This window comes from Mus musculus, chromosome 8 (genome assembly GCF_000001635.26).
Source record: "Mus musculus strain C57BL/6J chromosome 8, GRCm38.p6 C57BL/6J".
In the NCBI taxonomy this organism is placed as follows: Eukaryota; Metazoa; Chordata; class Mammalia; order Rodentia; family Muridae; genus Mus; species Mus musculus.
Window position 1 is genome coordinate 13,782,704 of NC_000074.6, and position 17,594 is coordinate 13,800,297.

General features: G+C 46.4%; 1 protein-coding gene and 1 long non-coding RNA gene across 3 annotated transcripts in view; one reads left to right on the forward strand and one right to left on the reverse strand.

Moving 5' to 3' along the window:
- Gm46032 overlaps positions 1-2,353 on the reverse strand; it is a 102,189-nt gene extending 99,836 nt beyond the window's left edge. Inside the window, exon 1 of the long non-coding RNA XR_001778519.2 lies at positions 1,022-2,353. This is a non-coding gene — a long non-coding RNA (predicted gene, 46032). The remainder of the gene's footprint in view (positions 1-1,021) is intronic.
- On the forward strand, positions 2,352-16,020 carry Upf3a (UPF3 regulator of nonsense transcripts homolog A (yeast)). Of its 2 annotated transcripts, XM_006508860.4 has the most exons (10): positions 2,352-3,181; positions 3,444-3,550; positions 4,662-4,768; positions 9,179-9,277; positions 9,397-9,507; positions 12,737-12,792; positions 12,881-13,036; positions 13,756-13,889; positions 15,102-15,216; positions 15,474-16,020. In XM_006508860.4, the coding sequence occupies exons 1-9, from the start codon at positions 2,981-2,983 to the stop codon at positions 15,211-15,213; spliced, it is 1,083 nt and encodes a 360-aa protein (XP_006508923.1). In that variant the 5' UTR covers positions 2,352-2,980; the 3' UTR covers positions 15,214-15,216; positions 15,474-16,020. The 2 variants fall into 2 exon arrangements, with proteins under 2 accessions (XP_006508923.1, NP_080200.1); NM_025924.2 differs by lacking the exon at positions 15,102-15,216 and having other exon boundaries at positions 2,912-3,181; positions 15,474-15,835.
- Positions 16,021-17,594: the final 1,574 nt, after the last annotated feature.

The following is a 17,594-nucleotide window of genomic DNA, read 5'->3' on the forward strand; positions in this document are numbered from 1 at the left end:
CACAAGCTTCTGGAGGGCCTGTTTCCAGGTCCTATCTTCCATACAAACACTGGGAGAGCAGATGAGCTGTTCCAGTTTTTTAGTTCCACAGCTTCTGTTTCATTTCTTTTACAAGAATTAAACGAGAAACAGCCATAGGCATTCAAAAGCAATTACTTCCTGTCGCTTCCTGTTGATGGATATCATCCCTAGTGACTGGTTCTCTGTGGTTTCCATTAGCCCTTTGAACATACTTGTGTGTCTTCCATTCGTGAATCCAGAGAGCTCTTGGGTGGGTGCAGCATGCATGTGACCTGCCAGGAGCTCAGAGCGGGCTAACTAATTACCACTACATAATTGATATGGCTGTTTGGCATCTCTGACTAGTAATTTTGTCTGGCCTTCCTCAGTTTTGCCCAGTCTTTTCCCTGCTATGTTAGCCATATTTTTCCAGCTTTCTTTCTATCCTTGTAATATTATGTTGAGAAATGCATACCTTGACTACCTATTTATTTTAATAAATTTAATTTTCATTGAAAATATTTTTTTTATATATTTTGAACATAGTTTCCCTAAAGCATTCTCAGCTTGCTTGTTTATACAACCCAGGACCACCTGCCCAGGGATGGCACTGCCCACAGATGGTTGAACCCTTCCACATCAGTCATTAATCAGAAACCTGCCCTGTGGGTCAGTCTGATGGAAACTAGTCCAGGTGACTAGTTTGTTTCAAGTTCACAAAAACTAACCAACTGGGGTGACCTCTTAACTTGACACATACATCACCATTAAACAGTAACCTTTCCTTGTTTATCATCAAGATGTTAATACAACAATATAAAGTATAACCTTCAAAGTTTCCATCTTTAAAAACTTGTTAAAGTTCAGTGACACTAACAATATCCAGTCTTGTAACTATAGTCTCAGAATCAAGTAGTTATTCCAAGAGGGAAGAAAGAACCAAAGCACAGTTAAAAGTGGATCAAAACAAAAGCAAAATCCAGTAATGTAAATAATTTATAATCTAATGTCTGGGACTTACTCATGATCTTCCGGGCTCCAGGGGACTTGGGCAGCTCCATGTCTCAGGCTGGCTCTGCCATCCACAACTCACAGCTTGTCTGGTAGGCTTAAGTAGGCTCCACTCCTCACCTGACATGGTCCTGCAGTCCTAGCATCTCCAGCATGCTGGAGTTTCTACTGCCTCTCCTGGCTCTTTCCAGTTTCAATCTCAGCTCATTTCTGTGACCTCTTAAATCTTGCAGCGTTCATGCCTACACAATCAGTTCCACTATGTGGGGTACACATTACCAAGTCAGGTTTCCTGCTTGAGATAGCCTTGACTGCATCTGGACTGCAGTGTCTGTGTGCTGACCTTTAGGAAGTATATCCAGAAAATTGCACTTTGATGATGCTGGTCTTATTAATCACAACTGATTCTTCATCCCCAGCTAACCATCATTATTTGTCCCAATAAAGGTAGATTCTTAATCCAAATATCACAAGAACATCCCTGGTATCCCTCTGATACTTCATAATGTCTCTCTTCTTTCAATGGTATCTTTCATGTTTCCACAACTCATTACACTCTGAACACTGACCAAAAGCAACTTGTGGGAGGAAGAGATTTAGTTCCTCTTCTAGCTCTCTGGTCACATCCCTCAGTGAGGGAAATCAGAGAAGAAATTCAAGTAGGAGTTTGGAGGCAAGAACTAGCAGGGCCACAGAGAATGCTTATTGGCTTTATTACAAGCAAGGTCCAACTGCTGTGGGACCCTTTCACGTCCATTAGTCAAGAAACTGTTCCACAGGCCAATCTGATGAAAATAATGCCTCAACTCTTTCCTCTTCACAACCAAGTGACTATTTTGAGTCAAGCTGACATAAACTAACCAGCAGTTTGCCAGACAGGTGAAAGGGTGTTGGGTCAGGCACACAGGAGGACAGTCAATGGCTTTATCTTTAAGGGGGCAAAAGCCAGCCCGAGATAATTTTGGCTCCAAGCTTGTAATGTTCCAACTTTCTTCCATTGTGAAGTTACTATCCATCGACCTTGTACTATCTTAACAACTGGGTATGGGTTGGTTTTTCCTGACAACTCGTCGTCCACATTTTTATCAGCCTCTCACACGTGTGTTTTCTTCCTAATAAAGGTTAAGAGGCTATCAGAACTTCTGGTCAGTGTAACTGGTTATTCCAAACTGAGCTGGTTCAAGTGATGGGCTCAGTCCTAGCTTTCTTTGCAACACGAAATACTGGAAAACCGCTCTTGCCCAGGCTTTTATAGAACTCTCGATGTTTGAGGCCTGTTTGACGCAGACCTAAACGGTTTTGAGTCTTTGGCTTATTTAAAACGTCACATTTCAGGAGTGCCACGATCGATTTCTGAAAATCTCTCATTCTCCTTTACCATTAACGTAGGGAGAATGGTGCTATACATCATTGAGCACATGGGAAAACTGTATTGTTCGTATATCTGCTACAAATAAAATAAAAATAAAAAGCCAGACGCCTTTAATCCCAGGAGGCAGAGGATCTCTGAGCTCCAGGAGAGCCAGGTCTACAGAGTGAGTTCCAGGACAATCAAGGCTACACAAAGCCCTGTCTCAACAGAGAAAACGTGTAGGAGGGAGGCGGAGGGCAGAGTGGGGCGAGGAGAGCGACGGGTTTACTTTCGGTACTGTCCCAGTGACTCCGGGTGGACCGGGGGCTCCCAGTCCCCACCGCAGGTCAGCAGCGCACGGGACGTCCGGAGTGAGCATCTGCTCTCCGCGTGGCTGGCAGCACCGATCTCCTTCACCGTCGCCGCCGTTCTAGGACGTCCGCTGTCTTTTAAAAACTGCCGCGCTGCCCCCTACAGGCGCGGGCCAGCATTGGCACCGCCCCTTCCCTGTCAGGGCCGGGGAGGGGACACTGAACACCGAATTCCAAGGGAGGGGCTGCCTAGTCCTCGCGAGGCTTCGTTCTCGCGGAGGTGGCGGCGGCCGGCCGGCCGGTGGGGATGCGCTCGGAAGAGGGGGCCGGAGGCTTAGGCGCAGCCCTGGCTGCGCGGGGCCCGAGCTGGAGGGAGAAACTATCGAGCTCAGAGACCCACTGCCGCCGCGAGTCACCGCGGAAGGAGTCGGCGGCGCCTCCGGCCCCGACCCTAAGTGAGAGCGGGGCCGGCAAGCCTCGCGAGGAGAAGAGGACAGCCCTGAGCAAGGTGGGGGCGGGGCCCGCAAGTCTCGCGAGAGGACGGCTTCTAAGCCCCCCGGTGGGCGGGGCTTGGGGAGGGCGGGGCGGGTTGTTCATCTCAGGGGCGGAGCCTAGTCTCCGAAGTGATGCGGGCTGTTGCGAGCAGTCTGGACTAGGATTAGCGAGTCGGGGTGGAGCTGGGGAGCCGCGGTCCCCCGAGCTCCGGGGAACCTCAGGCTGAGTGGGCGTGGCGGGCGGCAGCACCTGAGTGAACGCAATGGTCATCCCAGGTGGTCCTCCGGCGTCTGCCCCCGGGCCTCACCAAAGAGCAGCTGGAAGAGCAACTGCGCCCCCTGCCGGCGCACGATTACTTCGAGGTGGTGGCTGCGGACCTCAGGTGAGGGCTGCTGCGGGACACCCACTGGTGAAGGATGGAGGACCCCGCGGGCGCTCGCAGTTGCAGTCCCCTCCCAGCTGTCAGTGCACGCCCACGTTAGGAGCGGGCAAGTCACCTCGTCAGCCCGTTACCATGCCTTCCTCGGCGTAGCTTTTAATAAACTGTATGATGAGCAAAACCGGACTGCATCCCTTACACACGTTGAGTCTGGAGTGTTTTCCCTAGTGAGGGACCAGTAACTGAGCCCTGAGAAGTGGAATCTCTCATTGCTTGCACCACCACCCAGCCAGAAGGTTCCCTGCCTGTGGGGATGCGAGCAACGCAGGGCTGACCTAAGCAGCAGATGTCAGTGCCACAGGAATTCGTGGGTTTTCCACGATACTTATTTTTATATCCTTTTATGGTATTCTTTCTCATTTGTGTCATATACGCTTTCCTTTGGGATACCAATTTTGTTTTGTTATTTTTTTTAAAGTCTATTCTAATAAAAATATGAATAATTAAATGGGTATCCTTTGAAAAACCACAGGTGGTTTTCAGGTGGCTGAAGTTTAGAAAAATGGCTAAAAGAACAGTGTGCAATTACTCGGTGTGCAATTCCGGTCCCAGCTTGTAACTTGCACCCTCTGTACGAACAACAGATTTCTCTAAACTTCTGTATTCTTTGTGAAATGGAATGGAATCGTTCCTACCTGTGAAAAGAGTTGTGTGTGAGACGGGGAGAATGATTTAGTTTTTCCTTGGTACGTGGTCTGACACCCATTCAAAATACAGCATGTCATCCATGAAGGAGCCTAGACAAGTCTCGTTCTTGTTCAGATGTACCAGAAATGGCTCTAAAAGTACCCATGGCATGGTGACTTCTGGAGTCTAGTATTTTACCCTTGGCTCTGTACAGAAGAGGCGGTCCTGGATAATTAAGGCTTCAGTTAATGGTTGCTTTATCTTCGGGGTGTTTTGTTTTGTTTTGTTTTTTTGCTAAGGAATATCCAAATTGTTAAAATTTACTGAGACGTGATTCTCGGGCATGAAAAAGTATTTGCTTATTCATAGGAGATAAGGCAGAATCAAGGGCCGTCCGTTTTACTAACCACTGTTGCCTCGGTTTCAGCCTTTATCCTCATGTCTACTCCAGAGCATACATTAATTTTAGGAACCCTGATGACATCCTGCTGTTCAGAGACCGTTTTGACGGCTATATCTTCATTGGCAATAAAGGTCAGTGAGTTTCAGTTAACTTCTCACAGCTAAAATAAGGTCATAAACTCTTACTGTCACGTCATGTGCTGACGGAGCTTATAAACTAAAGCATCCCAGACCTTCCATGAGATAAGAACGGGAGGGATCGTGACCTTGCTGGGGAGTAAGTTCTCACAGGCTCCTTTTCCCAATAAATGAACCTTGTGTTCCAAAACTAAGTTATCTTACGATGTTTGATGAAAGTTTTCTGGGCTATATCATACACTTATATTTAGGCCAGGGATCCAGAGCACTGGCCATGATTGCCATTTCTTGAAAGCGTGGTGGAGGGGCGTATGGTCATGAATATCAGGCATGGAGCCTGTGGCGCAGTCTCCCCTTCAGGGACTCTGCTCCTGAACTTTCTGGATCCGTTTCTTACGTTCCTCCTTCCCCGTCCTGTCCGACTGTCCTGTGTTAGATTTTCTGCTTTTAAGGTTTGTAAACATTCTGTAGGAAGTGCTTTCTGCCCTCCCCATCCATCAGTTTCCATCCATCCCCCTCCCCCAACTGAACGGTGTTCCTTCTCCGTCAGGGCAACAATCAGAAGATCAGGTTGTAGTTTCTGTGAATGTCACGCAAGTTTAGTGCTCAGGCCATTTGGCGTTCTAGTTCATTGCTAACTACTTTATTCAGATGGTCTTTTTTTTTTTTTATTGGTAAAATATACATAACAGAAATCACCTTCCCCTCCTTCTTGAGATGGACTCTGTTTCTTAGGTCAGGCTGGCCTTAAACCGCAGTGGTTAATTCTCCTGCCTCCTGAGGAACTCGTGGGTCCTTCCTTCTTTCTTTCTTTCTTTTGTGTGTGTTTTTGTGTGTGGTTCAGAATTATTAAAATTATTCACTTTATACAACCAGTTACCCAGAGTCCCTAATTGTTATATAACTAAAACTTTATTAATTAAACACTAGTGCTGGACCCTCCACCTTCTCCTCCCTCCAACTCATTCCATTTTCTCTCTCTATGAATGTTATTACTCTGCATGCCCTGTATTAGCAGAGCCACACTTTCTGTCTTCTTGGCTAGCTTCTCACTTAGCATAGCGGCCTCCAGATTCTCGAGTGTCCTAACTGCCCAATTCCCTCCCTCTCAAAGCTGGAGAATATTCCCATAGGAGTGTTTGTCCATTTTACCTATCCATTCGTATGTCAGTTGTTAGACACTTGACTTGTTACAAGCTTTAGCCGAGGTAAACTCCCCTGGATATGCAGATGTGTCTCAGAGACCCTGTTTTCAGATTGGATATCAACCCAGAGGGAGACTTGGGGGTCAGGTGGTAGCGCAGTGCTCACAGCACAGACACCATCATGCGTTCCCAGCGACAGCAATGTACGAAAGCTACGACTGCTCCTCGTCCTCTCTAACGCGCTCTGTTTTGAGTTTTCATTGAAGTTGTTTGGTATCACATTGTAGTAGCTGGCCTCGTGGGCTCAAGAGTAAGAGCTCTCCTGGGATTCTTTTCTCTTGGGGATAGGAATTGTTCTTTGTTTTATTTTTGTTGTTGCTTTGATTTGGGTTAGATTGAGTTAACTTGAGTTTTGAGATCGTATCAGTAGAGTATCCCAGGTTTACCTTAACTTGAGTTCTTCCTGCCTCAGCCTCTCAAGTATTGGGATTATAGGTTATATACTAACTAATATACCCAAACTTTTTGTGGTTTAATTTTGTATTATCCAAAAAATTTGCAATTAAACATCTTTTTATATTGCTGTTTGGCCATATGTAGACCAACTCTGAAGAGATATCACTGAAGTTCTTTGCCACTTTTTTTTCAATTAAAAATTTTTATTTTCAGTAGCTAGAGAGATGGCTCAACAGTTAAGAGCATTAGCTGCTCTTCCAGAGGTCCTGAGTTCAATTCGCAGCAACCACATGGTGGCTCACAACCATCTGTAAAGGGATCCAATGACCTCTTCTGCTACACAGGTATACATGCAGATGTTGCACTCATGTACACTAAATAAATCTTTTTAAAGAAACTTATTTTTGCTGAGGGTGATTAAAACATGCTTTTAATCCCAGCACTTGGGAGGCAGAGGCAGGCGGATTTCTAAGTTCGAGGCCAGCCTGGCCTACAGAGTGAGTTCCAGGACAGCCAAGGCTACACAGAGAAACCCTGTCTCAAAAAACCAAAAAAAAGGGGGGGGGGGGAGGAACATATACATATATAACATTTATGCGTATATATGTGCATGTGACATGTTGTAGCAGGGTTCAGTTGCCAGAAGAGGGGACTAGATCCCCTGAGCTGGAGTTGCAGGTGGTTGTGAGCTGCCCAGCGTGTGTGCTGGGAACCAAGTTCACGTCCTCAGGACAGACAGCAAGTGCTCCTAACCGGAAGCCACCTGTCCAGCCTGTCGTTCCTGAACAGGGTTATTTCTGGTACATTGAGGGTTTCTTCTGCTTTGTTTTGTCTCACCTTGTACCCCAGGCTGACGCCAAACCTGCAGCAATCCCTCTTGGAACCACAGGTACAGGGCAGCACTCCCAGACGTTCCCGGTTCTTTTTCCACTTGGCTGGGTGGCTGCTGCGCTGAAGAAGTTCTCTGTGTACTCCGGGTGGCGCTCCCTTGCCGGCTGGATGGCTCTCCCTGTCCATAGATTGCCTTTTCACTCTGAGGATTGTGACTTTTGACGCAGCTTTTTTTTTTTTTTTTTTTTTGGTTCTTGCTTTAGTTGCCTATGTATGTGTTGTCACATCTGAGAGTTTGTGAAGGTAGAACTCTTATAGTTACTGGCTGTGTGTTTTGAGTTAGGTTTTAAGTTTGTGGCATTGGGTAAATGTCTAATTTCATTCTCTTGTGTGTGGCTGTCCAGGTTTCTCAGCACCATTGGTTGAAGTACCCACTGGTTTCTATTAGATGATCTTAGCATTCTTGTCAAAGTGATTTGGTCATATACCCAAGTGTTTTCTGTTGGCTCTCCATTGCGTTCCTTGGGGTGTTTGTCTGTTTTGTTCTAGTGCCATGCTATCTTGATTACCTTAGCTCTGTGGTAAATTGTGGAGTCAGGACTTTGTCAGCTGCTGTGTGCCGCGGGAGCACCACCCCTGCCAGTCTGTGCCTTCCACCTCCCCAGTTTTGCTTATTTCTTAATTTTCTGAATTATACTTATTTATTTTATATACTGACAACTTTGGAATTTTGGTATCTTATTTTAAAAACAGAGAAATATTATAAGATGATATTGCTTACTGGGTTTAGTCTTGAGGTAAAGTGTTCCATGTGCTAGCTAAAAGCCAATGAACAGATTCTTCCAGAGAACATCTCTTTATATGATCATCTTCTTCCCACATAACATCCAAATCAGTGCCTACTGCTTCCACTTTTCATGTTTTTGTTTGAAACAAACCCAACATAGAACTTAACATATGTCCTTTGAGCTCCCAAACCCTTTTTAGCCCTGTGTCTCTTTTAAGCAGAGTAAGTTCTTTAAGCAGATTATATATATATTAACATCTTTAAATTAATTCTTTACATTTTATTTTGTGTGTGTGTGTGTGTGTGTGTGTGTGTGTGTGTGTGCGTGTCTGAGTATGTATATGTATACTATGTGTCCAGGTGTCCTCAGAAGTCAGAAGAGGGCATTGGGTACCCAGGAACTGGAGTTATAGGTGTTTATGAGCCACCTAATGTGGCTCAATGACTGAGTTCTCTCTCTAACACAAAACATTTTAACATTAAAATAGTTGATTGTAACTAAAAACATGACCGAAGGTACTCTACTCATACATGATTTGTAAGCAATGAGGAATAGCTGGGTCTACTGACCTGCACATTTCTCCTTTGTCAAGTAAAGCTGTTTTATGTGATGATGGACCATGCCATGTACTGAGTGATGGTGTGAGTGAGTCCTCTCATGATGGACCATGCCATGTACTGAGTGATGCTGTGAGTGAGTCCTCTCATGATGGGCCATGCCATGTACTGAGTGGTGTTGTGAGTGAGTCCTCTCATGATGGACCATGCCATGTACTGAGTGGTGTTGTGAGTGAGTCCTCTCATGATGGGCCATGCCATGTACTGAGTGGTGTTGTGAGTGAGTCCTCTCATGATGAGCCATGCCATGTACTGAGTGGTGTTGTGAGTGAGTCCTCTCATGATGGACCATGCCATGTACTGAGTGGTGTTGTGAGTGAGTCCTCTCATGATGGACCATGCCATGTACTGAGTGGTGTTGTGAGTGAGTCCTCTGATGATGGACCATGCCATGTAGCAAGCGCTGCTTCCTTCCACCCACCACTCTCCTGGAAGCACGTTTGCATGTTTGGATTTACAGCTTACCTTGTCTTAACTCCATGTCGATAGATTCACCGTTAGATACTTGTTTCCCAAAGAGACTGTAGTAGAGTTCCATAATGACACTTGGACATCTCTCTATACAAGGCCTGGAGTATCCTGCTGTGGTGGAGTTTGCTCCATTCCAGAAGATTGCCAAAAAGAAGCTGAAGAAAAAAGATGCCAAGACCGGAAGCATTGAAGATGGTGAGCCCTTTCCGAAAGCTGAATTGTAACCAGCAGATTCAATACACTGACCAAGCATTCCCTATAGCTGGAGAGGGGGGTATCCTGATTCATTTATCCATTCATTCATTCTGTAACAGACCCAGAATATAAACAGTTCCTGGAGTCGTACAGCCTGGAGGAGGAGAAGACCAGCGCTAGTCCCGAGACGCTGCTGGGAGAGATAGAAGCCAAGACGAGAGAGCTCCTGGGTCTGTTCTGCTCGTTTGTTTATTGAGATACTTACTGATGGAGTATATGTCCAGTTCTCCTTTTTTCAAGATGAGGGTAAAATTTCTTTCCACTACAGGCTTGATGGAAACAGTATTTTCTACTTTCAACAAAAAAGCGATAGCGCAGGGAAATATTTCCGAGCCTTTCTCAGCGGAGACTCTGCTTCTGGGGTCCTGGCTTAGAATGGCCGTGCTGCCACAGACAGGGGCACGCCCTTGGCTGCTCAGAGAGGACACTTTGTTGCAGCAGAGTGACTGTCTTTGCAGAGCAGCCACAGTGGGCCTTGGGAACCTATAGAGACAAGACATTTGGCTCATATATGAAGCTAGATATCTTCTGAGGAAGCTAACCTGTCAATGCAAGCCCAGCTCGAGTCTAGCATCTGGTTAGAATCCTCATAGAACTTTTTCCTAAAATAGTGTATTTTAGAAATGTTTGTCTCTTCAGAAAACTCACGAGCAGACATGAAACCCCTTAGTTTAGTCTCAGACACCCCTGAATGTCCCATTTCCTGATGGCCTCAGTATTAAACCTCTCCTCTAGGGGCTGAAGAGATGGCTCATAGTTTAAGAGCATTGGTTGATCTTCCAAAGGATCCAGGTTGGATTTCCAACACCCAGATGGCAACATATAGCCATTGCTAACTCCAGTCGCAGGGGATCCAGCGCCCTCTCCTAGCCTTTGTGTATATTACACACGTGATGCACAGACAGGCATGCAGGCCGAATATTCATACACATAACAGAACACACAGCCCTTTTCCCAATGCCTGCCATCCCTTACGTGTCCTGCTCACCTGCCTAGCATCTCACATACAGTTAGTTGGTTTGTTGGTTTCCACATGAATTCCCTTCCCGATTTCCTCCCCCACGTCCACAGTGGATCTATATTTTCCTCTTGTAGTGGCAGAAAAGAGATGTTTAAAATTGAGTATATGGGGAATAAAGAGACCAGAGTCTGGAGCTCTGTAGGAACAGAACGTAAGCTCACGGGATTGGAGAGATGTAAGAAGCCCTGTGCTGAGACCTGACACCTGACTCCGCCCGGGACACACACACACACACACACACACACACACACTCCTCTCATTGCTCTGACCACAGTGCTGGTGAGTGCCAGGGAGAAGCAAGGGTCTGACCGAGAGCTCTGGCTCCGCAGGGAAGGCTGTTGTAATATACTGGGCATGTTTTAGAAGTCAAATATGGACAGAAAGGAGGAGGATGGACTGATTAGTGTGGGGGCTCAGGGGCAGAAAGAACTAAAGACCAGGCTTAAGGTGAGCAAGCGTGTGTTAACTGTGGCTTCCAGGAGTTCCAACTGGACCAGCCTAGGATTAGCTCTGAGACTTGGCACTTCATGGCCTCAGCAAACATCATCACCTTGTTGAGCCTTGTAAACTTTTATGACAGGTAATTAGGAGGGGAGGAGGGATAAGTCAGTGCTACTAAACTTTATCTTGGGGTCCTTTGTTTTCCTAGTCTGATAGCCAAAGTGTCTCTTTAAAATAAATTCATTTCTGCCAGACTGCTTACATCCATGAGCACAGCACCTGCCACGACGCGTGGGCGCCCTGAGCATGCCCACTCTCCCTAAGGCTGAGTCCCGTTTGGTCTCTAGCCAGGTGTCAAAGGTCCTCAGTGCCAACTTGCAGCAATATCCAGGATTCTTCCCAGCCCGTTCACTATGAGGTCTTAAAGGTCTGTCGGGCGGCCCATCCCCACCGTCTCACCGTGTGCTCACATTGGAGGGCTGTGGGGCTGCTCCCTCTGGGGAAACCTGTAGGCCTCTGATACATGTGGGCACCTGACATCCCAAACAGACATGAGAGGTAGGACGTAGGAAAGGTGGCATTCAGGGTAAAATGTGGAAACATACTTCTGATGAGAGAGATGGGTGGTGGATTTTTCTGTTGGTTTGGTTTGGTTTTGAGTCAGCAGTGCCATCTGCAATCATTTCTAAGCTTTAGATTGAATAGCTCTTGCCTGAAATGATTAAGACCAGAAATGTTCTGTTTGGGGCTTTGGAATATTTGTGTGTGTGTGTGTGTGTGTGTGTGTGTGTATAATGCCACACAAGTCTAAATAACAGTTGTGTTTTCTATGTATTTAAACACAGTTAGAAGGCAGGTGTATACCACACGTGCAGTGTGTTTCTGTGCTGACTGACCTATCTCATAAAATTACATCTAGAATTTTCCACTTGTGTTATTACGTCAGTACTCAAAACTTTCCTTGAGGGCATTTCAGACTTTGGACTTTTGAGTTAGGTTGGCGTGCATTAAAGACATTGTAGCATTGGGGCTGGGGAGATGGCACAGTGCTTAGAGGGCTTGTTGATCTGCAGAGGACCTGACCAGTTCCCAGTTCCTAGCTCCTGCACAGCAGCTCACTGCCGTTACTAACTTCAGTTCCAGGGAATCAACAGCCTGTACTGACCACCACAGGCACCAGGCATAAACATACCATACATGCAGATAAAATAAAATAAATCTTAAAAAAAAAACCTCAACAGTGGAAAAGCAAAACGTTCTGAAAATACATGTAGCATCCAAGTCAGTGTGTAAATGTCGCTCTGACTCCTCAGAAGGATAAAAATAAATTAGTAACATCTGAGAAGCTTAAGATCTCACACATACACATGTTTTGCCAAGTATGTGGGCAATGTCTTCTGACCTTTTTTAAGAAAACATGTCATGTGTCTTTTTGTTCACTGTTAAGTTGCCTATGGCTCTGTAAATATCCACATATATGTATTCCTCCCTATAAAGAGCCCTAATTAAACTCACTAGGTCACAAAAACAAAAACAGAAAAGCCCCACAAAGGTAGACGTGAGAGGAAGAGGACTAGTTGGGAAGAGAAAGGTCAGCAGGAGAGAGAGGGCTCATGGGTAGGTCATGGAGTATAAACGTGATCAAAATACATTATACATGTGTATGAAAATGTCATAATGACCCGTTATTATGTATAACTGATATATGCTAATAAAAACTTCAAGAGTGGCGAGAAGTCAGTGTATCAGAATTGCCAGCACCTACAGATTACTTGAATTTGTAACAGAATATGAATGTCCCCAGGTGCGGTGCACACTCACACTTTAGAGATCATATTCTTCCCCTAATTATTTTAATGTTAAGTTGGAAACAAGAACTTAAGAGAAACCTCAGTTTACAAGTTATATGTAATGTATTATAATTTTTTTTTCTTTAGCTAGAAGGACCACCCCTCTTTTGGAATATATTAAAAACAGAAAATTAGAAAAGCAGGTAGGTAACATTTGTACCTGGTGGGCATCCGTCCCGTACCTGTTGTTTCTAACAGGAAACTTACATATGTGTTTGGCTCTACCTTCAGAGACTCCGGGAAGAAAAGCGCGAGGAGCGGAGGAGGAGGGAGCTAGAAAAGAAGCGTCTGCGGGAAGAAGAGAAGAGGAAGAGGAGAGAGGAGGACCGCTGTAAGAGGAAGGAGGCGGAGAGGCACAAGAGAGCGGAGAAGGACGTGAGGATCAAGGTGAGTGCGGAAACAGTATTATCCATCATTAAGTGTTACAGTCGTAACTCCACCCAAGTGTCTACGCCACTGAAGTAGCGTAGCTCTGTAATTCATCGACCGTTGTCGGTTAATCTAACCCTTTATCACAGTTCCTTCCATCCATTCTATAACAACAGCTTCAAACATCCCCGTGAGTTCAGGTGTCCTCAGGACCTCAGGACTAGGACAAGGCGTTCAGGACTCAGCACCAGGCAGCACCCATGGGTCCCACCCTCGTGTCCAGCTTTTCCCATGGCTGATACATTTATGTATGTAGATTGAAGAGATTTTTATCAAAATTGGAATTGGAATCAGCCCTGCTTAGGACCTTTTAAAGCTGGGATTTCATCTCACTCCACAGAGGGTTTAAGATGCCTTATTGGGGTTCTGAAGAAACACACAATATAAAGAAAGGATCAACCATCATTAAGTGTTACTTTCGATACGTACGGGCCATATCCATGGTTAGCAAAGTCTGTATGTATGTGCCCCACATGTGTGTCTGGTAGAAGCCCGAAGAGGACACTGAGTCCCCTGGAACTGGAGGTGACTGTGGTTGTAAGCTACCGTGTGGGTGAGAGGAACCCAGGCCAGGCCAGGGGCTCTCGATGAGCAGCAAATGCCCTCAACCTCTGAGCCACAGTAAGACATCATACAGTAGCAGTAATAATAACCGTGGTAATGTTACAATTTCTCAGCTTCTTAAAAAACTGGAAACGGGAGAGGAAGTGGCCACAGAGAAACCCAAAGAAAGAGGTGAAGCTGTTGGTGCTGGAGACGAGAAGCAGGAAGACCGGCTGGTAGCGAGCCAGCCAGAGACAGCTGGGGAGAGGTGAGCGCGCTCCTGTTGCAGTGACGTCCCCTGCCCCTGGTCTGCAGTCACAGTGGCAGTACGGTGCTGCACACTTACATTGCCCTCAGAGTCGTGTGTCTCCTGCTGAGCACACCAGGAGCATAGTGAGCCCTGACCCAGAGCCCCAGTATCAGCTTAACAGGGAGGTCCCCTGCTCCTCCTTAACCGTCGCCTCTTTAGCATCTCCCTTGCCTTGTAAGACCTCCTTCCTGGGCTTAGTTCTCCAGGGTGTGCCGTCCAGTCCTTCTTCCTGGGTGAATTATGCCTGGTCAGTGCTTTCCTTAGTGGTTGAGATTTCACACAGTTTTATTCCAGCTCCCCTGCATTCTGTCTGTGGTCACATTTCAGTGACCTGCAACAACAATTTCAGAGCCCCATCTTTTAGGGTTGGTCACTTCTGGATGTTTTTCTGTTTGTTTGTTTTTGTTGTTTTGTGGTGGAGCAATAGTCCTTAGGTATTATAATTCTTCTCCTTAGTTCTGTCTCCCGTTGGTCCTGCCTCTTTATCTTTCCCTGCTCACGACATGGTTTCATGGAAGGAGCTCAGCACGAAGCCGGCAGGCATAGCCCCTCGCCCTGAGGATCATGTCTGCCTGGGCTTGCCCAGACCAAGGCTTCTTCTACTTGTTGGATTATCAGCTCCGCAGTCTTTAGCACCTTGATCTGTGTTCTAGCATTGCAGTGTCATGGGTTGTGGTACAGCAGTGTCCTCACTTGTTCCCAAGCTTCCCACGTGGATAGCACTCAGAGGGAACGTGGTAGCTTGTGCCCATGGTTCAGAGAGGCAAAGACCTCAAGAGCCAGATAAACACGCATCTTGTCCACTGCTCACTTAACCTTTCCACTGCGTGAGTTAATCCAGCTGGCACTATTAGACTTCAGTTCATCTGGGCACCTAGGAATGCCACTCATTTAGCTAAGCTGTAACATGCTGTCTTAGGGTTTTACTGCTGGGAACACACACTATGACCAAGGCAACTCCTATAAAGGACACCATTTAATTGAGGCTGGCTGACAGGTTCAGAGGTTCAGTCCATTACTATCGTGGCAGAAAACATGGCAGCATCCAGGTAGGCATGGTGCTGGAGATGGAGCAAGAGTTCTACATCTTGATCAGAGGCAGTCAGCAGAAATCTCAGCATCCTCAGGCAGCTAGGAGGAGGGTTACAGCAGAGCCCATTCCCCTCACAGTGACACACCTGCTCCAACAAGGCCACACCTGTTCCAACAAGACCACACCTCGTCCATCAAGGCCACACCTCCTAGTAGTGCTGCTCCCACCACACCTCCTTTGGAGAACTGAGAGGTAGGACAGTGTGTCCACATACCTTAGCGTTGTGTCATTGTATATAGTATATATACTTGCCATTCAGGTACCGTGGCAGATATCGTTTGTCCATCTTCTCTGTGTCTTCTGTTGAATATGTGAGCCCATGGCTGCGAACCTCAGCTCTGTAGCAATGGGCTCAATTCTCACACACCCCACTCAGGGTAGAAAGGAGACAGATAATAAGAAAGCCACTTCCCTGCAGCTAGTTATTAACTATTTGTTTTGACTCACAGGCTACAGGATACCAGTGATAAAGAGCCAAGGGACAAGAGATCTCGAGAGAAAGACCCTGAAACTTCTAGATGTCATCCGGACACCTGCAGGAAGCACAGCAGTCACTCAGAGTTTGCCAGGTTCTCCAGAAGGAATGAAGACGAGGCAAAGTGGGGGAAAGGCTTCGCCCAGGACAGAGGGAAGAAGGGCCAGGATGGCAGTGTCCCCATGGACGTGGCAGAGAGAAGCGGCAAGGAGCACAAGGAGTATGACAGCCTGGGGCCAAGAAAGGATCGCCTGGGACACAAGGCCCAGTAGACCATGGGCCATCGTCCCTGTTGATGTGCTCTGCAGCCACACAGCCATGTTCCCCGGGTAGAAATCCTTGCAAAGCTAGATAAGAACAATCTGCCTTGTGTTCGTAGGTCTAGAGTTGTACTCTGTCTATGTCTTCCCATGTGGGCTGAATTTCAAAGTCCATACCTTCTAGAGTGTTCTTGCTCATCTGGGATGCACTAAACTTGGAACTAAATTCAGAATAAAACATTCCATCATCTTTTTAAAGAATCAGGTTTTTTGTTTTTGTTTTTTTGGTTTTTCGAGACAGGGTTTCTCTGTGTAGCCCGGGCTGTCCTGGAACTCATTTTGTAGACCAGGCTGGCCCTTGAACTCAGAAATCTGCCTGCCTCTGCCTCCCAAGTGCTGGGATTAAAGGTGTGCGCCACCACCACCTGGCTCTAAGAATCAGGTTTTTATCTACCTGGAAAAACTGGTTGGCAGAAGTCATTTACTGGAGATGAATATTGTAAAATGCAGCCTTAAGATCACAAGGGAAGGTGCTGGAGAGGTGGCTCAGTGGTTAAGAGCACTGACTGCTCTTCCTGAGGTCCTGAGTTCAATTCCCAGCTACCACATGGTGGCTCACAACCATCTGTAATGGGATCTGATGCCCTCTTCTGGTGTGTCTGAAGACAGCTACAGTGTACTTATTTACATAAAATAAATAAATCTTGAGGGAAAAAAAAAGGTGCTAAAGGAAAGAGCATCTTGTGGTGCTTTCTTTAATGAGTCAGCTCTGCCTAAGCGTGAATACAGCGCAAGGTCCTTGAGACCAGAACAGATGTCCCTTCAGAAGTAGGAAGGTCACTTTTGTTCTGTCACAATTTCCCAGAGACACATTCAGGGTAGCACTGCCAGTGGGGCCACTTCTAGGCTGCTCCTCACTGGTAAGCCAACAGTCTGGGAGCCAAGAATCGACTGAGGGGTTAGGGGGGAAGACTCAGATAAACAGAGGGCCGCCATGCTGGATGTTAAGGGGGCGTCATCCCCAAAAGCCTGTCTTAGGGAACTCAGGCTTTGTGGGCAGGGAAAGGAGGGCCAGTGAGGTAGTGGGCGGGAAGGCTGCTGCTAAGTGGGATCATAGCCATGTAATATGTGTCTTGATATTTTGTCTCAGGGCCAGAACATCTTCCATGTTGTGAAGTTCTCCAAAGGTAGCCAGTGTTCTGTTCTTGGAATACTTCTAAAGAAAGATTACTTGGCAGTTAACGTCTTAATCACTTAGCTGTAACTTCTGTTTAGGATGCTCTGCCACGGGTAACTTCCCCAGAGCTACTGATAGTGGAGCGATACTTCACTTCCGGGGCCAACCTCACACACATGGTCACCAGACCTGGTAGCCTCACCAAGCCTCTCTGACTAGAGCATTTTAAGAACGTGAATAACTGGAAACACACTAAGTGACCTTTGAGGCTGGCTCTCCTCACTTACTGATTGCTTTCATTCAAGGTGATGGCCTTGTAGAAAATGTATATATTAATTCATTTGCTTCCTTTAGTGACATCTATTTTTTTTTTTTTTTTTTTTTTTTTTGGTTTTCTGAGAGGGTTTCTCTGTATAGCCCTGGTTGTCCTGAAACTCACTTTGTAGACCAGGCTGGCCTTGAACTCAGAAATCCGACTGCCTCTGCCTCCCAAGTGCTGGGATTAAAGGCGTGTGCCACCACACCCAGCTGACATCCATTTTTAATGCCTCCAGGAATGTCCAAAAGAGACGACTCACTACTTTTTAGTGCCCCAGAGACTCCTGTGGGCATTGTAACCTAGGAGATACTGAGCACAACCTCGGTCTATGGGAAAGAG